General features: G+C 39.4%; 1 protein-coding gene across 1 annotated transcript; it reads right to left on the reverse strand.

The window, feature by feature from the left end:
- Positions 1 to 2,110: 2,110 nt before the first annotated feature.
- On the reverse strand, positions 2,111 to 26,877 carry Nup54 (nucleoporin 54). Its single transcript, XM_042678340.1, has 12 exons — positions 26,728 to 26,877; positions 22,393 to 22,476; positions 22,156 to 22,302; positions 15,224 to 15,450; positions 14,077 to 14,264; positions 13,234 to 13,430; positions 11,334 to 11,388; positions 10,826 to 10,919; positions 6,580 to 6,687; positions 4,736 to 4,855; positions 3,942 to 4,052; positions 2,111 to 2,596 (listed from the first exon to the last, which is right to left on the reverse strand). Exons 1-12 carry the CDS (start codon positions 26,792 to 26,794, stop codon positions 2,468 to 2,470), a joined length of 1,527 nt encoding a protein of 508 aa, XP_042534274.1. The 5' UTR covers positions 26,795 to 26,877; the 3' UTR covers positions 2,111 to 2,467.
- Positions 26,878 to 27,345: the final 468 nt, after the last annotated feature.

Here is a 27,345-nt window from a genome sequence, read left to right on the forward strand (position 1 = left end):
AAAATATATTTCTGTATTAAAATGTCTACTGCTGAGGTTGGAGGTGCAGCATCAGTTACTGAGTGTGAGTCCTGGTCTTGGACATAAAAGTCTACTGCTAATGCTAGTGGCCACCATGGACTGAATACCAGAATCACCATTTTGAAGATATTCTCATCTCTGTGAATGAATTTCACCTTCAGGTAATACCATTACTTTTCCCTCCATCTTTTCTCTTGGTTTATGAACTAAACCCAACAATTCTCAAAAGGTTTCACATAGTGTCTACCCTGACTCTCATGCTTAGTAAGGCAGACAGGGAACTAAATATATCAAACAAAGAAAAAGCAAAGTTCTACAGTAAGTGTGATCTTTATTCTCTAGCTACAACTGCCATTTCTTAGTGATTATTTTAGGCCTGGGCTTTGGTAACTAAGACATATTTTGCCACTGTTTCAAAAAGGTGTTAAGGCTACAGAAGATTTCAATTAGGGGTTATGTGTTCAGTATGCTTTCATTTTGCCAGTTACTACACACTCAAAAGTCTTGAGGGAAGACTCCTCAAGAACCACTAGCCTGCTGAGGGCTATATACAGAATTTCTGGTAAGTAGTTATGAAACACAAATTAGTACTAAGGTTTAAAGGGGATCTTCCACCTACCCACGTTTAGAACTTGACATCTTAAGTCTGTTTAGACTGCTGTAATAACAGAATACCATAGACTAGATGACCTATGAAGAACAGAAATCCATTCCCCCCAGTTCTGGAGACTGGGAAATGCAAGATGTAGGTGCTGCAGATGTAGTTCCTGATGAGGGAGGCCCTCTTTAGTCCAAGGGGCAAGAGAAGTGGGGTAATGCCGTTTACTGAAGGCTCCATCCTCATAACCCGATCCCCTCACAAAGCACCATCTCTTAATACCACACTGAGTGTTGGGATTTCAATCTGAAATCTTCAGTCTAAAGCACTTGGCTGTCAGTGCTTAGAAGACAATATAGTATTGCTGGATATTAGTATCTTAGCAGTTATATACAGGACCACAGGCTTGCCTTATGGGTGCAGTTGCCAGTGGAATAGTGGCCGGGGATGACTGGGCTGGTCTTCAGAAGGCAGATCCTAAGTCCTTTCTAGCTATGAAGAACTTAATACTAGACTTGAAAAATAAAAGGCTAGTGAGCAGCATATGCATGACTTAGTAGTCCACTCACTAGACTGTCTTGGTGACTAACAGTTCTCATCATTTGGACCAACAGTTCTTCCTTCTTACTGTAAAGGAAAGTGCAGAGAGATGGAAACTCCTCTCCATACACCTGGCTGTGTAGGTGAGAATAGATACACCTATCTTCTGAGGAGAAAATTCATACAGGAAAAATTCCTCACTGTTGGAATTGCAAGAAATAGGTAAGAAATGTGGTGAAAGGGGGTAGTTTATAGTAGGACAGGAACACATTTGCATGCCATAAATTGAGTACAAGTGGCTGCAAAACTCTAGCAGCTACGTTGAAAGATCAGTTTTAAAGTTCCTAATCTCCTACACAACTGTAAGCTAGTCTGCAACAACTAAAGAGAAATTACTTCAAGTTGCTCAGAGGATGGATTCTGAGCATCATCCTCACCAGTCCTGCAGGAAACAATACCAAGAACCGTGGTACTATTTCTTGTTCGGCCTTTCACTAAAAGCCTAAGCATCACACAAAAGTACCAAGTTGATAGCATTTCCAGAGGTGCCAACAATATGCAATCCAGGTCTATAGACACAGTCAGAAATACTGTTTAAAACTGCATGGCTCAGATTTTCTGCTTTCACATTCCTAGATGGTTATTAAAAGAAAAATGACATTTTAAGACAAAAAGTACTAGATTATCAATACGAATTTTAGTGCTTGTGTACAGACATAAATGGTCTTTCTCAAAATCTAAATAAAGTAAACCAGACTTATACAAAAGTAATTACAAATTAAGAATTTATTTTAAAGTTTTCATATTTTTAGAAATAAAAGGTTTAAAAAGCAAAACCTTGCAGAAATGGTAATTTTGTTATATCCTAATTGTCTAGGTGTTCTGTAAATTAATATAAAAATATACTTCAAATCTTTATAGAACAAAAAGAAAACCACATTAATCATTAGATACTTTTGAATTTTCTTTACTCCTCCCACAGTTGAACTCACAGATTAAAAACTGATTTACATCCTGAAGAACAAATCTCCAGCAGCCAATACACAAATTAAACACTGTAATTACGTGCAAAGCTGTCGTAAAAATGTACAAAGTACATAGACTTTGGGGAGTTATGTACTTCTCTTATTAAGTGACTGAAACTTTTAGATGGAAATCTTTGAAGAACTGTGAGGTGAATTTGTCAGTAATCTCAAAAATCCCAGACAGGAGAGGATCCTTCCTTCCTTTTCCTTCCATGTGGTTATCTTAAGGAAGGCCTGATGTAGTAAGAGAAAGCATTTTACAGACCCAAATCCAAGTTAATTGTCAACTAAAGACACCGCCTCTGATGTGGATGGTTTCATTCAATCCATGTTCTACCAATTTTATATCTTCTAGATCATCTTTTATGATGCTAATCAAGTGGCTAAGGCCTTCCTGTTGTTGTTTCAAATGCTAGAATTAAAGAAAATAAAATGTTAATAAAACACTAATGTACTTTTTTTTTTTTTTTTTTGGGTCCAGTCATGGGGTTTGAACTCTGGGCCTGAGTGCTGTCCCTCAGCTCTTCAGCTCAAGGCTAGTGCTCTACCACTTGAGCCACAGCGCCACTTCCGGCTTTTTTCTTTTTGCTTATGTGGTGCTGAGGAATCGAACCCAGGGCCTCAGGCATGCAAGGCAAGCGCTCTACCACTGAGCCAACTTCCCAGCCCCTGTACTCTTAAACTAAGCTACTTAAGAGACTATTTTACTCTTTTACTAGCAATACAGTACCTAGTAGCTACCCTGAATATAACAAGCATGCATATTTAAACACCAAAAGTATCATTGCCAATCATTTTATATGTACACACTGTATCTTTAAAGTGCTTTTACCAACTTCTGACCAAACCAAATCAAAGGACTATTAAAATAGAACTCAAAGCACTTAAATATAGATGACTAGTAAAACAGTAATTTTGAAAACAGAATTTTCAGTGATGGTAATAGTTGCTAACATTTTAAGTAGTCCTTCCCATGTGCTAAGTATTATCTTAACAGCTTTACTAGTATTAGCTTGTACTTCATTTAGAACCCTCTGAGTACTGTTATGGTACTCAGGATAATTTCCACTCTATAGTTAAGGAAATGAAGACACAGGTTAGTAAGCTGCCCAGGGTCATAGAGTAGATAACCAGGATTTTCCAAATTCTTATTGCATATATAAATTTTAAAATATAGCTGTGTTATGCTGGTACTGTTTAATTTTATTTCAAGAACTTAATGGAATTACGTATTTTCCAAGAACATAGCTTTTAGAAACATAAAAAACAACACTTATTCTAGAGCATATAATACCCGAATCATGTGCACTTGAAATCCTCACAGCAGGCAACAGTTCTAACTACATATGTCCCACAAAGTGTACCATCAGACCACAAGTGAAAACAAGTGCTATTAATGCTTCCAGCCTCTTCCTGCAAGGTGAACCTCAACAGTGAATGAAGGTTCTGCTTTCAGCACATTCTCATGAGTGCTGATTTTGTGTTTGTGTGTGTATGCTGGTCCTGGGGCTTGAACTCGGGGCATGGGCACTGTCCCTGAGCCTTTTCACTCAAGGTTAGCATTCCACCACTTGAGTCATAGTTCCACTTCCAGTCTTTTGCTGGTCTCATGGACTTCCCTGCGTGGGCTGGCTTCAAACTGTGATCCTCAGATTTCAGTCTCCTGAATAGCTAGGATTACATTTGAGCCACCAGGGCTTGACTATTTTGCTTTGGGAATAACAGCTATCCTATACTGGACTTGTAGTGACACCTACCTGCTTGATTTCTCGTAATAGATCTGCATCTACATAGTATCTTTCTTCAGATTTGACTGCTCCAAAATGATTCTGCATCCTGATCTGGGACATCAGTTCATTTAGCCGGCCCTAAAAATGAATCAGAATACAGCAGCTAACAACAGCACCCACATGTTTCCTGTGCAGCACAGGGGTCTAAATTCAGAGCTGTACCACCAAGCATGCCTTCCCCTCTTACACTGTTTAATTTCCTGCCTGGGTGTATGTTAACCATGATCTGACTTTTGTTTCCTGTGGTGGCTGGGATGACAGGTGCATGCCACCATGCTCCGCTTCTTCCTTCGAGAAAGGAGTCTAGTGGGCTTTTCTGCACTGGCTTCCCTGGAACCATGAGCCTCCCAATAGCAGCCTCTAACTAACTAGGGTGACAGAGGCATCCCACGTGCAGCTATTGGTTGAGAAGTTTTTGGTCTTACATGTACACCTAGGCTGGCCTCAAATCACAATCCTGACTAACTAAACATCCCAGGGGTTAGGATTACAGGCATGAGCCACACGTGCTATGTGGCCCAAGTGGTCAATTGCCAGCTTTGAATGAACGAATAAAAAGATTGTTTATGTCATTATCCTGTTTATTATTTAAAATCCCAACACAAGCCAAAAGAATCACAACTGTGAGTTTAATTAAATCTTTCCCAACAGAACAAATGATTAATAAATACAACTATACAAAATTTGTTTAAAGACCACTAACACATTACTGAAGATCCTGTGAAAATAAGCTCTGGCTTTATAATCTTAGAAATGTTTACCTTGAACTGAGTAGGTGCATTTAGTTCACACTGGATTGTATCTAACTGAACCCGCAACTGCTCTTCGTCAGCCTGGATGGCATAACCACTCTTTCTTTGAATTTCCTGTTTGATTAGGACCTATACAAAGGAAAGTTACCAGTACTAATTTAATTAGAATCATCTCTTTAGGCTGGGAAGGTAACTCAGTGGTAGAGTGCTTGCCTTGCATGCATGAGGCGCTGGGTTCAATTCCTCAGCACCACATACGCAGAAAAAGCCGCAAGTGGCACTGTGGCTCAAGTGGTAGAGCGCTAGCCTTGAGCTGAAGAGCTGAGGACAGCACCCACGCCCAGAGGTCAGGCCCCAAAACCAGAAAAAAAAAAAAAAAAGAATCATCTCTTTAGTCATGAAAGTCATTTTACTACAACTGCTAACAAAAATCAGTTGAAAGCTATACTAACCATATAGCAAGACTCAACAGTCCACACTTCAATTCGGGTGGTAGTAGTAGGGGATATACTTTGTTTTTATAGTACTGAGGTTTGTACTCGGGGACTGAAGCCTTCTCACTTACTTGCTCAGCTCTGATGATACCACTTAAAGCCACACCGCTAGCCCAGTTTTTTTTTGCTTTTATAACATATAAACGTTTTATTATTCAGCTTCCTTTTATCTTTACACTTAAAAAATTAACATTAGGGAGTATATTTTTTGACATACTTAATAAATTTATATTCTATGCCACTTGAAGTTTTTACGGGTGGTTTGTAGTTTAAGTGAGTTAATCAAATCCCTAATTTTCCTCATAACTGACAGGGTGCGGCTGCATGGGTGTCATCCCAGCTACGTGGGGGACGTGAGAAGCTGTGCACTCTGAGGCTAACCATGGGCAAAAGCACAACACCTTACCTAAAAAAACAAAAGGGGCTGTAGTATGGCCCACATGGTACAGTGCCTATCTAGAATGCCTAGGTCCCTACCTCAGTTATAATAATGCCATATTTGTGTGTCTATGAGGCAAATGTTCTCTCATTCTTAAAACAAACAGTGCTTGACTGAAGCTCACTGTCCTATAGTTTTCATGCACATTCATGTGAATGTACATATAGACCCCCAAATAGCCTTATATACACATATATACCACTGCAATCCTCCTATCTCAGCCTCCCGAGTAGCTAAGATTACAAGTGTGAGCCACTGGCACCTGGCTTAGCTGGCCCTTGCTCCACTTTCTTGCTCATGGCTAGGGATCTACTATTAGAGCTACACCTCTAGTCTGGTGTTTTTGCTAGTTGGAGATACCATCTCACAGACTTGTGTGCCTGGATTGGCTTCTCAGCTGCTAACTTCAGATCTCGGCTTCCTGAATAAACTGGGTTACTTGGGAGAGCCACCAGCGTCCTGTCTAAATAAAGACTTTTACAATCACTTCTATTTTCCTACGCATATAGCTTTTGCTAATTGATTCTGATATGTAATATTTCTACTTTCACGATTTTATAATTTCAGTGTTTTTCATCAGCCTGGAAGCTGTTTTTCAATGATTAACTACACTCTTTCTCTAGTAGTCAAGATAAAAACTTGTATTTTCTGAAAACCATCATCAGTGACTTTATACTTGCTCCCCTTGCACTAACATGCTTTACTTCAACTTTCCCTCATACTAAGATGGATTTCAGGTATTTTTCACTTCGGAACATTTTATTCTCTTCACTCAACCTTGAAATACAAATCCTTTAATTTCTAAGTTTCACAAAGGAAATTTGGTTTCACTTTAGACTACTGTCTTTTTTTCTATTATGCATTTTTGCACTTATTTCACACATACCATCTTAGAAATGTTGAAAAAATATTAAAATTACCTGTAAAGTTCTATGGGACAGATCCATGAGTTTCCTCTTGTATTGTGCAATTTTGGCCACGGTTGTAGTCTGATTCTTTTGTAGTTCACTAATATCTTCAGATATGATCTGTGGGAAAAAAAGTATTTTTGCTTCTTTGGCCTCATAGACCCGACTAGCATAGAACTAACTATTCTCCTGCGCCAGTGCTGAGATTACAGGCATATGCCACTACACCTGGATGAAAAACATGTTTTTTTTTTCAGGTAAATTATGGATATCACAACTTTAACAGGTTCACCTATATGTAAAGTCTAATTTTGCAATGTTTTTCATTTTCCCAAATACAAAGTCTTGGCATTTTATATTCCTTCCCTTCTTATGAAAGTACCAAAGATTTCTTTAGACCTTCAGAATTTTCAGTGATGAGCCAATATATATAGTAGGGAATAAAACATTTCAGAAATAAGAAATTTTCAATATTAGGGAAAAGATCCAGTAACTGGCTGAGATGGAAAATGCTAATATAAAATAATGGTGGGTGATGGGATCCATAGTACAAGCTACTGGAGCCAGAAAGTATAATACAGTCCAACCTAAGTGTTACAGAATACCTGGGAGTAATAAAGAGGAAAAAAAAAAAAAAAGATATTCACAGTTCTCTTCCCTTCCATTTTCTTTTTTTTTGGTGCCAGTACTGGGGCTTGAAATCAGGGCCCGAGTGCTGTCGCTTAGCCTTTTCACAGCTCTGCTTCTAGCTTTTTGCTTGTTAATTGGAGATAAAGAGTCTCACAAATTTTCCTGTCCAGGCTGGCTTTAAACTGTGATCTTTAGATCTCAGCCTCCTGAGTAGCTAGAATGAGCCACCTGCACCCAGCCATGCCTCTGCATTTTTATTTGTTCTCTGTCCTAAAATCTTATTCTGCTGTTTGAAGCCTTAACAGACTAGCACGAAGTCTCCTGGTTCCATTAAGCAGCCCAATCAAGTTTAACCTCATACTTGTCCCTGCCTTAATCATTATATGCCACTGGCTTGTATCAACATGTGCTAGGAAAAAAAAAATTAAGATTGCAAGAAATTTTAGCATGTGGGCACATGGATGTGCCCATCAACTTTTCAAGAAATGGATGAGGAACAAAATTAGGTAACCATAACACCATCACAGTGTTTACTAATAAGCTAAAATTAGTGAAAAGAGAACATATGAGATTTTTTTCAAAAAAAACTTAAAAATGTTTTTTTATTCCTTTAAAACTTTTTTTTAATGGTGCCAATCCTGGGGCTTGAACTCAGGGCCTGAGCACTGTCCTGAGCTTTTTTGCACAGGACTAGTGCTCTACCATTTGAACCACATCTCCACTTCCCTATAAAACTATTTTGAAAGACATAAAGTAATTATAAAGACCTCAATGATTAAAGAGATATAACCTATTCATAAATGAAATGTTTAACAATTCAGTTTTCCACAGATTAGTCTTTACATTTAGCAATTACAACCCAAATTATAGCTGTGAAAAGCTGATTCTCAAACCTTTGTTATTGGTGGTACTAGGGGTTTGTTCTCAAGGCTGTGCATTTAACTAGGCAGGTAGTTACTAGACCTGCTTCTAAAATCTTTATGAGAGAATAAAGATCCACAATGAGCTTAAAATAAACTGAAAACAACAAGGATTGGAAATTTAATCCAGTAGATAATAAGATCTATCACAAAGCCATGAGAACTTGAAAAAAAAAAGTGAAACTAGTATGCTAACAGACCTGTGGCCAGTGAAAATAGTGAGTTTAGACATAGAGCTCTCTCACACACATACATATATACATAAACATGCTATCAAGGGGCTGGGAAGGTGGCTCAGTGGTAGAGTGCTTGCCTTGCATGCCTAAGGCCCTGGATTCGATTCCTCAGCACCACATAAGCAAAAAGAAAAAAGCCAAAAGTGGCGCTGTGGCTCAAGTGGTACAGCGCTAGCCTTGAGCTGAAGAGCTGAGGGACAGCGCCCAGGCCCAGAGTTCAAGCCCCATGACCGGACCCCCCCAAAAAACAAAAAAAAAACCATGCTATCAACTAAATGCTTAATTGGGACAAATCAAAATTTTTTTTACAGATGAGATTCAAGAACTGGATCAATTATTTAGAGAAAATAAAGTTAGGTTTATACACATGTATAAAGGGTAGCTGTACAATGACAAAATATCTAAGTATGAAAGTTAAACTCAGAAATGTTAAGGGGGAAAACAAGATTCTTACCCCACAAGAGCTTGTGAGGTGAAGAACGATTTAAACAACCCACCCAATCCTAATTACAGGGTAAAATAGTGGATGGCCATTACTACATTCAATTTAAGGAAATCTATTCAACTATTAGGATACCAAAGACGAGTTAAGAGATGAGAAACAAGAAACAAGATATCTGCAATGTTAAAAACAAATGAGGATTAAAATCCAAAATGGTAAACTAGTGAAGAAAAGGTAGAACTAGGCATTGGTAGAGACTGAAAATGGGATAACTACAGTTGAAGGCCAGCTTGGGCAGAAAGGTCTGCAACATTCTTCCTTAACTCATAGACAGTACCATGGTATGTATCTACCTGTCATCCCAACCTTCTTGGGAAGCTGAGATTGGAAGGATCACTGTATCAGGCCAGCCTGAGCTGGAAAGTCCCTAAGATTCCATCTCCAAGGAGGGAAGCTGGAAGCAGAGATGAATGTCTGTGATCCCAGTGACAACAGAAAGTCTGAGAGTATGCAGCTCACAGCTCAGGCGGAGCCTGTATGGGCAGAGATCTTCTTCTAAAAGAAACCAGTAGAATCCAGGGCTGGAGGCATGAGTTAGGGGAATAACACTAACAAATGTGGGGATCTGAATTCAAGTCCCAGAACCACCAAAGGGGGAAAAAATCAATTTGTCACTTATATTGGGCATCACATTATGTATAGTTTTTGGTTTGTGAAGATTAATTTTTACCTTGCTTTGGGGACAACATTTGCTTTTTGGAAGTCATACTGTATTTTTACCAAATTAAGGGCACATAACAATTTAAGCAAAACTGATAACATCGCACTGAAAGCTTCTCTGAACCAACTGATTTGTGTTATGAATGTGTAGGAATTAAAAATTACAGTTAGGCAGAATATTTGAATCCAAAATAAGCAAATAGTCAAAGCCCCAAGACTGGCATAAATAAATATGTAGCCAGATGTGTTGGCATATGCATATAACAAATACGTCTTAGCATTTGGGAGGCTCAAGTGGAAGGATTTTAAATTTTAGGCCAGCTAGGCTACATAGACCCTACCTCAAAATCAAGAGAAAACATACAAGTATGAAAATTTGTTGGGTTTAGTTAAAGTGATGCTTAGAAGGGAACAGTATTAAATATTTATATTAGAAAAGAAGGATCACATATCAATCATCCATACTTCTACATTAAGAAGTTAGAAAAACAAATTCAAAGCAAGCAATTTAAAGGAAATAACAAGACCAGAAATTAGTAGAACTAAAAAACTGGAGAATAAAAACAATAAAAACCAAACCTTACTCTTTGAAACGATCAATGAAATAGACAAATGTCTAGCAAGACTCACAAAAGAGAACAGCTTCTCTGGAGAACTCTAAATTGAAGAACTCTTCTTTAAAGCCAGGTACCAATGACTCATACCTGAAATCCTAACTACTCAGGAGGCTGAGATCTGAGGATCATGGTTCAAAGACAGTCTGAGTAGGATAATCCATGAGACGGATCTCTAATTAAAAGTTAGAAGTGGTACTATGGCTCAAGTGGTAGAGCACTAGCACTGAACAGTGTCCTAGCTCAAATTCAAGCTCCAGGACCAGCACCAAAAAAAAAAAAAAAGTATAGTCACATGCTAGTCAGTATTAATAGTCAGTCAACTTAGCTCTTCAGCTCAAGGCTAGCGCCCTACCACTTAAGCCACAGTGCCGCTTCTGGCTTTTTTCTGCTTATATGGTACTAAGGAATCGAACCCAGGGCCTCATACATTCGAGGCAAGCACTCTACCACTGAGCCAACTTCCCAGATCCCATACTAGAATTTTAGAATACAAAAAAGGAAAAATGTTTATGATACATCTAAATATTTGTAGGGTTGTCACAAGAACACAGAAAGCAGTGCCAGAAAAAATGATGTAAACTGTAACAACGCAGACATTGAATCTATGTGAGAGAAGAGAGAGAGATAATACATAATAAGTAAATATAATCCTTTCTATTCTCAGTGCTAGAGAATCAACAACTAGTTGCTTACATCTAATCTGGTCTGATGCTGCTTAGTCATCTGATCTTGAACCTTCAGTCTTCGAAGAAGTTCTTTGAAACCCACCATGGGTACAGGAATTAACCTAAAATGCAAGTGGATCAACATTCAGTCTGAGGCCTACCAAATACAGGATGTAAAAAATACAGGATGTAAATTATGTTACATAGTAACATTCAAGTAATTTTATATCAAATTTCTAGATCCATGTCTATAAAATAAAAGTTACTTTTTATTCAGCCTCCCTTGCTTGCAAAAAGTTATATAGTTTTGTCAAAAAACTTTCATTATTTAAATGCAAATAGTTAGGGGATTAACATTCAAGATTTCTCCTTCCTTAGTTTGTACCTTAGTGCTGCCTCACCATGGCAGGTATGTTTTAAAATATGATGAAAGTAAACTCTCCTCAAATGTAAGAATTAAAATTAATAGTTCAGTTCAGATTTGTTACCTTTGCTAATAGTAAAGATTATACATATTTAGATGAAGATACACTTACTTTTCAGAATCAGGATTATCCACCTTGGCTTGTTCCCAAATAATAGGATCAACACCTACCACAAAGAAAAAATATTTTTTCTAAAGCAGTCTTCTATGTTTATACTATTTATATGGGAAAGGCTTTCCTAAAGTAGGACCCTAAACTCAGAAGCTATAATAAAAAACAGCTGTCAAATATGATCACTGTAATTTTTTTTTTTTGCCAGTCCTGGGGCTTGAACTGAGAGCATGGGCACTGTCCCTGAGCTTCTTTTGCTCAAGGCTAGCACATTACCACTTGAGCCACAGCACCACTTCCAGCTTTTTCTGTGTATGTGGTACTGAAGAATGGAACCCAGGGTTTCATGCATGCTAGGCCAGTACTCTACCACTAAGCCACATTCCCAGCCAAAAATAAAAAATTCTGTAAGATAAAGCTAAAACAAAAGTACAGATTGAAAAGCTGTAACTTAAAGGTTAACTGGTTTGCTTCTAGAAATATACAGCTCCTATAAATAGACAAAAATCTAATAGAAAAGGGGGAAAGAGATAAATAGGTAATTTACATTAAAATTGTGGCTAATAAACAGAGGAATTAGATTAGAACAATTCAGTGGCAAAAAAATCCATCCAAAAAATCCACTTTCCTATCAAGAATATAAATTACAGAGCTTTTTTTGAAGGGCAATTTGGCACTTATCATGCTACATTTTTGACATACATAATACTGACCCAATTTCAGTACCACAGATCTATTCTAAAAAAGTAGACACCCATGGTTTTCAAAGATATATTTACAAGGATGTTAAGTGCTGCAGTTTTGTAATACTGAAAATATATGCCAGGCGCTGGTGGCTCATGCTTGTTATCCTAGCTACTCAGAAGGTTGAGATTTGAGGATCATGTTTCAAAAACAGCCTGGACAGAAAAGTCAGTGAGACTCTAATCTCCAATTAAACATAAAATTGCCAAAAGTAGAGCTGTGATTCAAGTGGTAGAGTTCTAGTCTTGAGCACAAAAACTCAGGGAAAGTACCAGACTCACTTTCAAGCCCTAGGACCAGCAACAAAACAAAACATAGAAACAACACTAAGGCTAAGTAATTAAATAATGTAAAATTAGTAAAATACTAATACTACCTAGTGTTTAAGCAGAATACAGTTTGTCTTCATGTACTGATGAAAATTACTAAGAAATACTGGAAATAAAAAAGAAAGGGGTGGTGAGCATGCAGTGCTGAATTCTTTTTTCAGAGTAACTACATAATGTATATCTGCTTACATTTTAAACCACAGATTAAGGAATAGAATTCAATAAATTATTAACAGTTACTTCTAGGGAAGAAATAAAGGAAATTAGCAAGTAGACTAGGTTACTTGTAAACATTCACAACGGGAACACATTCAGGTTTTACTTTAATACTCAGATGAAAATTAGAAAAGTTAAAATATTACAAGTGAATTACCAATGGCCAGATGAATTATGGATTATTTTTACTTCATGTCCCAATTTTTTTTTTTTTTCGTCAGTCATGGGGCTTGAACTCTGGGCCTGGGTGCTGTCCCTCAGCTCTTCAGCTCAAGGCAAGCAATCTATCACTTGAGCCACAGCACCACTTCCAGTTTCCTTAGTGGCTTATTGGAGTCTCATGGAGTTTCCTGCCCTGGCTGGTTTTGAACCTGGATCCTCAGATCTCAATCTCCTGAGTAGCTAGGATTACAGGCGTAAGCCACCCAATTTTTTAATAAGCATTATTAGCTATTTTTTAAATTATATGACTGAAGACAAAACTATGTCCCCTAAATAAGGAGACATAAAATAAGTTCATTCAGATTTCATTAACACTAATAACCAAAAGAAGGAAGATCATTTATTTCAAAAGGTTTCATTTTCTCAACTTTATGACTCTAGAAACATACCAGCAGGAGGATTCTGTAAAAGCTGTTTGATCTGTGCAGGAGAAAGTTCTGTTCTTGTCATAGAAAGTGTGACACCAAGTTGCTGCAACTGTGTTTTTATATTGGCTTGTTCAAAATGGGAGTAGAGTATTGTAGCTGGAACTCTTCTTGAGGTACCATTAGGAGAACGCTCAACAACATAAATGACAACTTCTGTCCTGGAGAAAAACAACCAATGTGCATGAGCACATAATTCATAAACCCTAATATCAACATAGGATATAATTTTAGAAGGGTGTTTAACTTAATTCGGAAACAGTTCTAACAAGGAATTAAAATGTTTTTCCTTAAGTCTTAGAAAACAGACTTAGAAAACTTCACCTGTAAATGAACACAGATTCTACAGAGTGTAATGAGTTGCTTCTTTGCAAGTAAGACCCAAGAAGTAAAATCTGACTCAGTTATTGTCTCGCACTAAAGTAAGTAATTTAAATTCATCTAACTTTAAATATCCTGAAACAAATATCTTGCTGCTAAAACTAAAATTATACATAGCACAAGGAAAGTAAACATGAATAAACACAAATAGTAATCAGCTAACAAAACTCCTCTAGTAACATCTTTGTGGCAGCATAATTTGTACATAGCCACAGTAAATGTCTCTTCTATGTCCTGAATGAAAATCTACAAAATCAGTTACATCTAATAAGATAAAGAAAAGCTTTTAAATAAATATTTCTATAAACACTGGATAACAACCAACTGAGTAATAACATTCTATTCTAAAATTTCATTTATACTTCAGCAACAAAAGCACTTTTGAACCACAGCATACAAAATAAAAGGTATTAAATGTATACTTACTGATCATCTGGCAATGTTTTAATACCCTCTACATTTACAGTAAGGGTCTGGTTTCCTCCCAAAACTTTATGTAGTGATTCTACCAACTGCTGTTGTTGATTTCGAATATCTGTTTCTTTCTTGTTGAAAACTAAAACCACTAGACCATCTTCATCTTTATTATTTGGCATACAGCTATAACCTACAGCCTGTAAAATGACAAAGTAAATTACATAAGAATACATACAGACTTTGCACATTTAATATTAATAGCTTAATATCTACTAAAATGGAAAAAACAGATTGTCTGATAAATGAAGGTAATAATTCTTCTCACCATTCTTACTCTGAAGACAACCTCACATTCATAAAGAAAAAATATATTAACTAGGAATAAAATAAAGCCAGGCACCAGTGGCTACCTGCCTGTAATCCTAGCTACTCAGGAGTCTGAGATCTGAAGTTACACTAGTAATCTCAGCATTCCAGAGGCTAAGGTAGAGGGATCATGATTTCTAGGCCAACCTAGTCTACATCGTAAGTAGGCCAGCCTGAGTTATAGAGTAAGATCTTGTCTTAAAAAGAATACTAGGTTCATATTTATACAGCATGATCAAGACCCTCAGTTCAATTCCCAACACCTCAGGGTAAAGAAAAAAAAATGGGAATATACTGCCCAGTAGCAAAAATACCTAAATACTCCAAATGACTGTTGAACAGATTATCTGAAGTCAAATTTAAATTAACCAAAGAATTAGAATGATTTTTAAAATTTGTGTGTAATATTACTTTATTGCCTTTGACATCCAGCTATATGTAACAAGGTAAAACATACCTAAGAGAACTCCTGTCCATTGACTGGTACACACTTTCTTGGCCAATGTTAGATGAATACATCCAGTTTCAAATCCTGTTACAAGTGCCAAAAGCACCACTTTCCCTCTAACATTTTTTCCTTAGTTGTACAAACCACATTCTAGTCATACCTCCCTCCATTTCAGATATTCTGCTTACTCTAGAACCACATACATGAAAGAACTCACTTTGACTTTATACTTCCTGTATTTTTTAAATAAAGAACCAAGCAACTATCTTTATGATGTAATTTTACTCTAAAACTAAGTTCTTGCTTATACTCTTAAATGAAGCTCAAAAATAGTATTAATACCTTAAATCGACAAAAGGGATTTTCTTGTGTAAATTCTACTGGAGGAATATTATTGTTGAAATATCCTTTTCCTGTTCCCCAAAAGGCTTGCAGTTGATTCCATTTTGCCAAAATAGCATCTCTCTCATCTCCCAATAATGTTGGAGCAGAAAGAGCACTTGCAGTATTTATCAGTTGGTTGGACTGGGTAGGAGCTTGTGTAGGCTGACTGAAGAGACCACCTAATGCTAAAATGAGAAAAATTACTTCATTCATATCTTGGTGTGGTTGGCAAAATATACTTCCCCACACACAAATAAGGTCCATATCCTAATCTACAGAACCTGTATGTTATCTTACATGGCAGAAAAGGAATTCTCAAATGTGATTGAGTTAAGCATGTTGCAACAGAAGATTTTCCTGGATCAACACAACAGGCATGATAAGTGGAGATGGAGCTCATCAAAATGAGATTTGAAGATAGAGGTGGTTGAGCACTTGCCCAGCATGTACAAGGCACTGGGTCCAATCCCCTGTGCATGTATGTGTACACACATGTGCATACACACACACACACATAGCATGGAGGAAAGAAATGCTAGGAGAGACTGGTCGCTCACACTTGTAATCCCAGCTATTCAAGAGGCTGTAATCTGAGGATCACAGTTCAAAGCTAGCTGGGGCAGAATCCTGTTAAGACTCATATCCAAATTAACCACTATACAACTGGAAATGGGGCTTTGGCTCATATGGTAGAGTTCCAGCCTTGAGCAGAAAAGGCTAAGGGACACTGCTAAGTTTATGAGTTCAAGCCTTAATATTGGCACCAAAAAAAAAAAAAGGTTAAGAGGATGAGTGTAGGGGTGAGTACTTGTAATCCTGGCACTCAGGAAGCTGAGGTAGGAGGATCAAGAGTTCAGCCAGTCTGAGTTATAAAGCAAGACCCTGTTTACGAGTGTCTATACTTAAAAATTCAGAAATTACAAATAAATAACTTACTGATCAACATCTTGTTCCGAAAAAAAAGGAAAAAGCAAATTCTAAAATTAGTAGAAAGAGGGCTGGGAAGGTGGCTCAGTGGTAGAGCACATGCCTTGCATGCCTGAGGCCCTGGGTTTGATTCCTCAGCACCACATAAACAAAAAGAAAAAAGCCGGAAGTGGCTCTGTGTCTCAAGCGGTAGAGCGCTAGCCTTGAGCTGAAGAGCTGAGGGACAGTGCCCAGGCCCAGAGTTCAGGCCCCACGACCGGACTCAAAAAATAAATAATAAAATTAGTAGAAAGAAAGAATAAAGAGGGCTGGGAAGGTAGCTCAGTGGTAGAGCACTTGCCTTGCATGCATGAGGCCCTGGGTTCGATTCCTCAGCACCACATAAGCAAAAAGAAAAAAGCCGAAAGTGGTGCTGTGGCTCAAGTGGCAGAGCGTTAGCCTTGAGCTGAAGAGCTGAGGGGCAGCGCCCAGGCCCCACAATCGGACCGCCGCCCCAAAAAAAGAAATAATAAAGATCAGGGTGAAAAATAAATGAAATGGAGGGTGACTAAAAAAACAAGTATTAATAAACAGTTGATTCTCTTGTTAAAAAGACAAAACTAACAAATCCTTGGACAAACTAACCAACAAAGAAAAAACCTAAATTAATGAAGAGATGACTATAAGGGGATATTACATCAGGTAACAATGAAATCCAGAGGCTCGGGGAATATTTTGAGAATGTATATTCCAACAAATTAGAAAATCTACAAAAAAGGGAAAAATTTCTAGACACAGTACCTACCAAAACTGAGGTAAGAGGATATAAACAACCCAAACACATCAATTACAAGCAAGACTGAGTCAGCAATAGAAAGTCTCCCAACAAAGGAAAAGCTCAGGACAGACAGTTTCACTATTAAATTCTATTAGACCTTTGAAGAAAAATTAACACCAGTGCTCCTAAAACTACTGCATAAAGCAGAAAAGGAAAATTTCCAGATTTATTGTAAAAAACCATACTCACTTGAGTATGCAAAAAAAAAAAAAAAGCTACAGACCACCTTCCTACATGAAGAGATAGATCCAAGATTCTCAATAAAATATTTGGAAACCAAAACAACACATCAAAAAGGTGACTAAGTTTCATTCAAGGAATGCAAGGATGGTTTGACAAATACAAATCAATGTGGAAGTGAGGCTTGATGGACAGAGTACCTGTTTAGCAAGTATAAAGACTGTGTAAAGTGTAAAGACCATGCCAAAACAAAACAAACCACAAATCAATAAATGTAATACTGCATATAAATAGGACAAATATATTATCGTCTCAACAAAGTACAAAAATTCAGCATCCTTCATGAAAAAAGCTCTGATAAAACTAGAAGACCAGACCTCAACATCACAGCTGTATTTTGACAAATCTCTAGCCATCATTATACTGAATAGGGAAAAGCTGAAAGCATTAACATAAAAGCAGTAATGTGACAAGGGTGTCCACTATCTCCAGTCTTATTCAATATAGTGCTTAAAATCTTAGCCAGAGTAATAAGACGAAGAAAGAAAAGAAATACAAACAGGAAAGAAGTTAAATTATAGCGATTTGCAGTAAATGATCCTAAGACCTTAAAGCCACCTACCGGAAACTCTTTAGATTTGATAAACATTGTCAGCAAAGTAACAATATAAATCAACATAGAAAAACCAGTAGCTTTTCTATATGCCAATAAGGAACAGTCTGAGAAAGAAATCAAGAACAAACATGCGAAATAGCCACAAAGCGAAGTAAAACAAAACAGAAGGTGAAAGACTTAAAATGAACACTATAAACACTGAAAAAAGAAACTGACCTCTCAAGTTTATACACTGGCTGTAAAACTGAAAGCAAGACAAAGGGTGAAATTCAACAGTGGTACTCACTAAACATTATGTTGAAAATGAAACTACACAACTTGTGGTTGGGGACAGGAGGGAAAAACTGGGGGAGAATGGGGGAAGGGATGATATTGTTCAAAGAGAAATGTTCTCTATACCAGACTTAGGCAACTGTTACTCCTCTGTATATCACCTTTACAATAATAAAAAAATAAAAAAACACTTCCTCAAAAAAAAAAAAAAAAAAAAAAACCAAAACTCTGAAAATCTACAGATACAATGCAATCTCCAACAAAATTCCACAGGAAAAAAATTCTAAAATTTATACTGAACCACAAATGATTTTTTTTTTTTTTTTTTGACCAGTCGTGGGGCCTGAACTCTGGGTCTGGGCGCTGTCCCTCAGCTCTTCAGCTCAAGGCTAGCACTCTACCACTTGAGCAACAGCGCCTCTTCCAGCTTTTTTCTTTTTGCTTATGTGGTGCTGAGGAATCGAACCCAGGGCCTCATGCATGCAAGGCAAGCACTCTACTACTGAGCCACCTTCCCAGACCCTCACAAATGATTTTAAACAATGATATCCTGAGCAAAAAGGGTAATGCGGGAGCGATTCACAACATAGGTCAAGTATCTTTGACAATACAGCTCGTGTGCTCTCTCTCCCCTCTTATCTTCCTTCCTCCCCACCTTCCTCCTGTCCTCGTCCATCCTTCTTCCTTCCTTCCCTGTGCCAGCACTGGGCTTGAACTCATTCTGGACCTGGACACTGGCCCTTAGCTTTTTGTTCAAGACTGGCACTCATCATTTGAGCCATACTTCACAGCTACAGGGAATAAGCCAGAGATCATAGTCTAAGAACAGCTCCAACAGGAAAAAAAAAAAAAAAGTGCAAGACCCTATCTGAAAAACTAAAGCAAAAGTGGCATGAACTTAAGTGGTAGAGCTCTTGCCTAGGCAAATGCACAGTCCTGAATTCTTCCAAAAATAAAGAAAACAAAAACCATGCTGCCAAGGGTATGGGGAAAAGGTGGTAGCCAGGTAAATTAGTCCAGCCACAGAAGTTTCTCAAAAAAGTGAAAGTTCAAGCCCCATAACCTACAAAAAAAAAATAAAAGTATAGATGGACAAGATGGAAGACTCATGTAACTCCAGGACTTGGAAGGTAGAGGCAAGAGGATTATATGACTTGGGAACAGCTGACCTACATAAAAAGACCCTATCTAAAATAGAAACAAAAATAATAATAAAATGTGTTATACATACACAATGTAGTACACAAAACTGTTATTTGCAGGAAAATAAAATTGGAGATCACTAGGGTACCAAAGTAAGCAAAATAACAAGCCAGACTAAAAGACAAGTATCTCTCACAAGCAGAATCTATATACGCGCGCGCGCGCACACACACGCACACACGCACGCACACACGCACACACACGCACACACACACACACACACACACACACGAGAGAGAGACATGAAGGTATAGGACTCTTTGGGATGTGAGACTTGGGGACAAGAAAAGGTAATTTGGGGGGCTGGGAAGGTGGCTCAGTGGTAGAGTGCTTGCCTTGCATACATGAGGCCCTGGGTTCGATTCCTCAGTGCCACATAAGAAAAAAGAAAAAAGCCAGAGGTGGCACTGTGGCTCAAGTGGTAGAGCGCTAGCCTTGAGCTGAAGAGCTGAGGGACAGCACCCAGACCCAGAGTTGAGGCCCCACGACCAGACCCCCCACCCCCCCAAAAAAAAGAGTCTCACAGATTTATGGGCTGGGAAGGTGGCTCTGTGGTAGAGCACTTGCCTTGCAGGACTTGAGGCCCTGGGTTTGATTCCTCAGCACCACATAAGCAAAAAGAAAAAAGCTGGAAGTGCCGCTGTGGCTCAAGTGGTAGAGCGCTAGCCTTGAGCTGAAGAGCTGAGGGACAGCGCCCAAGCCCAGAGTTCAGGCCCCACGACCCCCCCCCCCAAAAAAAAGGTAATTTGGGGGTTGCAAATGATCAAAATACAACACATTATATACATGTAGAAAAATATCATAATGATGTCAGGAGCCAGTGGCTCACGCCTGTAATCCTAGCTACTCCTAGCTACTTAGGAGGCTGAGATCTGAGGATAGTGGTTCAAAGCCAGCCCAGGAAGGAAAGCCCATGAGATTCTTATCTCCAATTAACCACCAGAAAACCAGAAGTGGTGCTGTGGCTCAAGTGGTAGAGTGCTTGCCTTGAGCTGAAGAGCTCAGGGACAGCACCCAGGCCAAGAGTTCAAGCCCTAAGAGGACAAGAAAAGAAAAAGAAAAATGTCATACTGATACCCATTTTTTTTCCCCCCAGTCGTGGGGCTTGAACTCTGGGCCTAGGCGCTGTACCTCAGCTCTTTAGCTCAAGGCTAGCACTCTACCCTTAAGCCACAGCACCACTTCCAGTTTTCTGAGTGGTTTATTGGAGATGGGTCTTATGGACTTTCCTGCCCGGGCTGGCTTTGACTGGGATCCTCAGAGCTCAGCCTCCTGAGCAGCTAGGATTACAGGCATGAGCCACAGGCGGCTGGCTCATTATTTTGTACTTTCATATACACTTAAAAGGAGGTTTGGGAGCTAACATAAGAGACCAGCACTGGCTAAAACTGGAACAGTATAAACATCAAGTGATAAAGGAAAAAAAAAAAAAATCAACAAAATAAAGGATGTGCTTTTCTTGATAGAGGTGTTTCAAAAATCAAGGTAAAGATCACCATTTTTTTAACCCCGAATGAATGGATCTAAGTAACGGCTGCTAACATCACTACAAAAACAGTCCAATGCTTCTCAATAAAAAATACACTATCTGATACAGTCTTAAAAAAAAATATATAAATACATTTCCAAATCCAACTTAACTATTAAGAAATACAGAAGAAAAAGACATAGGTTAAACTATCTTACAAAAATGTAATGTTTTGCAGTCTGAAAAACTCTGGAAGACAGATAATTATTTGAGCAATTTTAAAAATAAAAAAGATAAATAGGGACCCTACAGATTTAAGAAAGGTAAAACTGAACATTATAGTTTACACACTTGAATGACAATGATAAAAGGAAAGCAGGGTACTAATGACTCATACCTCCAATTCTAGCTACTTAGAAGTCTTAGATCTGAGGATCTTGGTTCAAAAGCCAGCCCAGTCAGAAAGGTCTGTGAGTCTCTTGTCTACACACACACACACACAAAATGAAACCATAAGTTGAGGTACGGCACAAGTGGTAGAACACCAACCTTAAGTAGAAAAAGCTAAGGGATAGTCATCAGGCCATGAGTTGAAAGCCTCACTATAGTGGCCACAGAAAAAGGAAAGAAAAGGTGACTGGAAGTTTGTGTTTGCCTTATTATTAAAGCATGTTAATGGGAATAGTCAAGAGAAATCAGAGGAAAAAAGTGATTGTAGGGTTGGGAAGGTGGCTTAGTTGGTAGAGTGCTTGCCTAGTATGCATGAAGCCCTGGGTTTGGTTCCTCAGTACCACATAAACAGAACAAGCCAGAAGTGGCACTGTGGCTCTGCTGGCCTTGAGCAAAAATGAAGCTCAGGGACAGTGCCCAGGCCCTAAGTTCAAGCCCCAGGACTGGCACAAAAAAAGGGGGGGAGGGCTAGTTGGTTGTCAGTGGCTCATGCCTGTAATCCTAGCTTCTTAGGAGGCTGAGATCTGAGGATCATGGTTGGAAGCCAGCCTGGGTAGAAAAGTCCCTGTGAGACTTTACCTTCAATTAACCCTCAAAAACCAGAAGTGGACCTGTGGCTCAAAGTGGTAGAGCACTAGCCATGAACATAGGAGTTCATGGACAGCACTCAGGTCCCAAGTTCAAGTCCTGCAATCAACAAAAAAAGGCTAATCTGGGGCTGGGAAGGTGGCTCAGTGATGAGTGCTTGCCTCACATACATGAGGCCCTAGGTTCAATTTCTCAGCACCATATAGACAGAAAAAAACAGAAGTTGTGCTGTGGCTCAAGTGGTAAGAGTACTGAAGAGCTAAGGGACAGCGCCCCCCCCCCCAAAAAAAGGCTAATCTGCTAAAGTTATTTCAAGCTGATGTTGACTATTGTGGTTTTATATTCAAAGACGAAAACCTCATACTCACTAGTTTGCTGCTGTTGCTGCTGTGTATTGAATCCTCCAAATCCCAGGCCAGTTCCCAAACCAGTACCTAAACCAGTACTAGTTCCTGTTGCTGTGCCAAAACCAGTACCAAATCCAAAACCTTTGTTCTGAGTGCCACTGAAGAGTCCTTTGAATGAAAAACCAGACTTGCATAAGTTAAAAAACAATTGATTTTTACTGCATTTCTTTCTACAAATGACTTAGGATAGCTTCTTACCAGTAGTGCCTGTGTTTGCTGGGGCAGAAAAGCTGAATGCAGAACCTGCACTTGTTGATGTCGTCCCAAATCCTCCAAACCCTCCTAATTAAAGAGAATTTTAAAAAGGATTATTTTGTATACATAATGGTCATTTCTTTCCGTTTATTCTATAAGTAATCACTAAACATAAAAAAAATCTTGGTCTAAGTTTTCTTTTCCCTTCTTTTAACATCAATTAAAAAAATTATACTGCTAATCAAGAAGTTAATGTATTGCTAGAGATATGCAACTTAAGTAGTTTAAGTAGAATATCACAATGCAATACATGCATGCACTAATTAACACTTAGCTAAGAAAATGTATTAAGCCTCCTGATATAACTCCAAAGTGATATACCTTTAGAGTAGCAATTATATAATTGAATACCTACAAGATTCAGACTAATAAATGAGATAGATTACTGATAGAACTGTTTCAAGTGAAATTTCGAAAATGGCAGCAAGACAGGGTGAATTTGATCAGTATTAAGCCTCCTGATATAAAGTGATATACTTTTAGAATAGTGATTACATAATTGAATACCTACAAGATTCAGACTAATAAATGAGTAAAGCAGACTAGACATTTACTGACAGACTGTTTCAAGTGAAATTTCGAAAATGGCAGCAAGACAGGGTGAATTTCATCAAAGTACTTCACATACAAGTAATAAATACAAATACAATGAAATATCCTTGTATAATTAACTTATGTTAATTAAAAAATTTTTAATGGCACCATCCCTAAAATTTTAGTATATTGTTGCAGAACAGAAGTTGAGCAGTGTTCTATGCACCCATTTCCCCCTAAGAGAAACAGGAAATCTTGATTTTTCTATGTGAAATTTATGTTTTCGATTTTTTTTTGTGCAATGCCAGGGCTCCAACCCAGGGTCTTGCACACATGCTATGCAGTCTACTTTGTGTTACATCCCCAGCTCAAATTTCAAAGCCTAACTCAATTTTAAAAAAGTATCCAATACAACATTTGGCATGGTAGTCAAAACAACTTTTCAAAAGGAATGTATCATTATACTCAGCTTTATACAATAACAATGTGTTTCTTAAATGAAGAGATGGGGAAACTCCACAAGTGGAGGCAGTAGTGGGGAATGGACAGGTCTCTGTACCACTGTGATAATTCAGACAAATTTCACTTCTAGTAAGTCTAGAAACAAATTTAACTATATTTCACAGCAAATGAATGGAATGGCATGCCATCCGATCTAAATTTTTTTTTCAGTTAGTGCCAGTCTGTTGTTGATTATCAATGTGGTGTCAAAGACTTTCAAGGTAAATGCTTACCATTAATACCATTAATGTCGATGATACCTCAGGTGTCCCCCCACCCCTTGGTACCAGTACTGGGGCTTCAACTGAGGGCTTAGGTACTGTCCCTTTACTTTTTTGTTTAAGGCTGGCACTCTACCACTTCCCTGTCTAGGCTGACTTTGAACCTCAATCCTCAGATTGGCGAGGATTATAGAAGTGAGCCACTGGTGCCAGGATATTAGCTAACTTTTTTGGGAAGTGGTATCAGTACTAGGACTTTTAACTCAGGGTCTGAGTGCTGTCAAGATTCTAATTTTTAACCTTATCTATTTCTTTTAACAAGTTACATTCATCACTATTGCAATACAAAAGATACAAGGTAAAAAAAAAATCACTTGATATTAATAACAATTCTGACTTAGAAAATGAGAGTAGTCTGAATGTTACATATGCAGGCACAACCCAATAGTCTACTTTCTTACAGGTTCTATTATAGTACTGCAAAATAAGAATATTCTGATAAAAGCACCTCAAGTATTAAACATTAGACCTTCCATTTCTACAACATATTCTGAACTGACTACATGCTAAAATATGAGTATCTTATCATGTTCTGAAATACCAAAAATATTTTATTCCTAATAGTGATTCTGCACAGATAAAAAACAAAAAGTAACCTGGAATTTCTAGCAGACCTTTGATAAAGGATATAATCATATGAAAGTAATCAAATAGTCATATTATTTGAATTCAAAACTTACAGTGATACTCCCAACATGAAATCAAGCAAATATCAACAGGTTTATTTATATTTCAATTGTGATGTGGGTGGCTTTATTTGGAAACACAAAATTCAAAAAAAGTTTTACCCAGTGCCAATTTTAAGCAAACAATGAAAGGTAAACATACAACTAACATAGGTGACCACTTCAAATATATCTTTTTTTTTTTTTTTTTTGGTCGGTTGTGGGCCTGAACTCTGGGCCTGGGCCCTGTCCCTCAGCTCTTCAGCTCAAGGCTAGCTAAGCGCTCTACCACTTGAGCCACAGTGCCATTTCTGGCTTTTTTCTTTTTGCTTATGTGGTGCTGAGGAATCAAACTCAGGGCCTCAGGCATGCAAGGCAAGCACTCTACCACTGAGCCACCTTCCCAGCCCCACTTCAAATATATCTTAATGAGTAATTTCATCTTTAAAATGTTCAAATTTCAACGTAGATGCTAAGGTGATATTCACATTGTGGCAACAAGGGAATAAACAAAATGCCTGACATCCCAAATAAGCCTACAGAAAGAAATGTCTACTAGGTGCATATAATTGGCATGGGCATAAGTGGCATAATGTAAGAGAATATGGAGGATAAATTCATATACGAGCAGCTGATGAAAGTTTTACCTATGCAGTAATTGTAAAGTACACATAAATCTATTTTAAATTTGTATATCCATTATAGTTTGTATTCTGCAAACTTCTAATGAGCTTCAAACCACATAGATTGGAAATATCTTCATTTTGTTTTGTTACTAGGATTTGAACTCAGGCCTCTCACTTGCTAGGCAGGCACTCTACTGCTGAGCTATGCATCCAGCCCAAAATACATTTTTGAACAAACATAAAGAGGTCTAGCCTACCTCTCAGAACTCAGTGTCATCTAGCAGAGTAAACTGCTGAGAATTTCTAAAAAAAAAAAAAAAAAAAAAATCCAGTGTGAAGAACTGGAGATATTCTCTATAACAGTGTATTTATAGTAATTCTACTGAGTTAACAAAAAAAAAAAAACACAATTATACAGGTGTATTTAGAAAACAAGACAGTTTACTGCTGTTCGTATAAGACTTGTTTCTCTTGGAAACACAAGGACAATAAAATGAAATTCCAATGAAAAACGCAGAAAAAAATGAAAAATGACTGCGGGAGTCCAAGAATCTCTGGAAAATGATCCTGACTGGTTAGCTTATACTTTGGAAGATGTATCTAATAATTTGAAGGACACACTCATTCTAAATAAAAATTTCTTCCAAATCCTTATCACCTGAAAGATGTATGCTGTTTGATTAAATGCAAATTTTAACAGGGCAACATTATAACCCTCAAACCTTCCCCAAATCCCATTTTTCTAACAGTCAAAACATGATTCAGATGTCTTTGATCTGACATTAAATTTCCTCCCCTATTCAGTCGTCGTTCTTTCCCCAACACTCTCGGAACCACGAATTATTCTTGGACTCCAGCTCCCAACAACTGGTCACACATAACGGCCCACAGTAGGTACCTGCGCTTGCCAGACTGTTACCAAAATTGAACGGAGTCGCCGAGGTGGTGGAAACACCGAAATTCCCAATATTAAAGTTCACTGCGGGATTAGCAGTTAATCCGAAACCCCCAAAATTAAACCCACTGGCGGTGGAGTTGGCAGTCTCAAGCCCACCAAATCCTGATAGGCATACAGGTAAAGAAACAAACAACGGGGCGGGGGGGGGGGGGGGGTGGGGGGGAGGAGGGAAGGGAGAAAAGAAGAAAAGGAAAAGAAAGCAAGATAAAGATTAGCAGAATCCACAAGAGGTGTCACCTGAATGCAGCACACCAGCATTCTCCCCAAACGGGAGCGGGCCGAGGTGGGGGTGCACAGGAGGCGCTGGGAGCCCCCCCCCCGACCCCCGGCCCCGGCGAAGACCACGAGGGGCCCGGGCGCCGGCTCCCGTCCCTCCAGGGCGGGAACCCGCGTTGCTGCGGGACAGCCGGGGCTCCCCAGCCCTAGCTCCTCCCCGGGCGAGGGGAGAGGGGAGCAGCCTCGCACCCCTGCGAGTCGGGATCCCAGCCAGAAGCGCAGCCCGCGGGGGTCCCGGGCCCTGAGCGGCCTCACGCGGGGCGCCGCCCCACACCTCCACGAGGGGCCTCGGGGCCTCGGGGCCCGGCCGACCGCCGCCCGCCCTTTTCAAATGCCGGGGTTTCCGCGCGCGCGGTCGAGAGGCTGGGAGTCCCCACGCCCGAGGGGGAGGCCAAACGCATGCCCTCCTTCCCGACAGAAGGCCCGGGGGAACTCACCCGCGGGTGCCGCAGTGGCGGCAGCGGTGCCGGAGGTGCCCGAGGGAGTCCCAAAATTGAAGGCCATGTCGCGGGAACAGCGCCTCGGTGCTCGGCCGCTGATGCTGCTGCTCCCGCGACGCGACGCTCGGCGTACGCCGGTCTTCCGTCCGGCCGGGAAACGGCAGGCCGCGTCATAGAGTTCCGCCTCCCAGGTGTAGTGTAGGAGACGACAGCCAATCAGGGGCAAAGTAGGTGGAGCTCGAACGGGAACGCCCCCCCCGATGGTCACTTCCGGGATGCTCGTGGCTTCGCCGGCTCGCGTGTCACCACGCGGGCCCGGGGCGGAGTGCAGGCTGCGGGGCGCCGCCTGCGATCCTGGAGGGAAAGCCGCAGCGAGGGTCCTCAAAAAGTTGTGACTGTAGGTTTAGGCGGGAGGTGGCTTGGGCCATGCACGGAAAGGAGCCTGTCTTCAAGCAGTGAGCACAGAAAGGAAGTCCTCCAGTTCTGCTCCCGGTCCTCTCCTTCCATCCCCAAGCCTTGGCATCCCGAGCCATCCATCATCCATTGGTTCAAGCTGGAAGCCCGGAACTGCTCCTAGGAGATCTCCCTCCCCTCCCCATCCTCAGTCTTCACCGG

This window comes from Dipodomys spectabilis, unplaced genomic scaffold, assembly GCF_019054845.1.
Source record: "Dipodomys spectabilis isolate Male_0828 unplaced genomic scaffold, ASM1905484v1 ptg000043l, whole genome shotgun sequence".
In the NCBI taxonomy this organism is placed as follows: Eukaryota; Metazoa; Chordata; class Mammalia; order Rodentia; family Heteromyidae; genus Dipodomys; species Dipodomys spectabilis.

Coding starts and splice junctions, on each gene's coding strand:
- Nup54 (XM_042678340.1), bottom strand. CDS start 26,794: ATGGCCTTCAATTTTGGGACTCCCTCGGGCACCTCCGGCACCGCTGCC. Junction 15,451..22,155: donor GCAGCAACAGCAGCAAACTA/GTGAGTATGAGG, acceptor TTCTCATTTTAG/CATTAGGTGGTCTCTTCAGT. Junction 14,265..15,223: donor ATCCCTTTTGTCGATTTAAG/GTATTAATACTA, acceptor GTCATTTTACAG/GCTGTAGGTTATAGCTGTAT.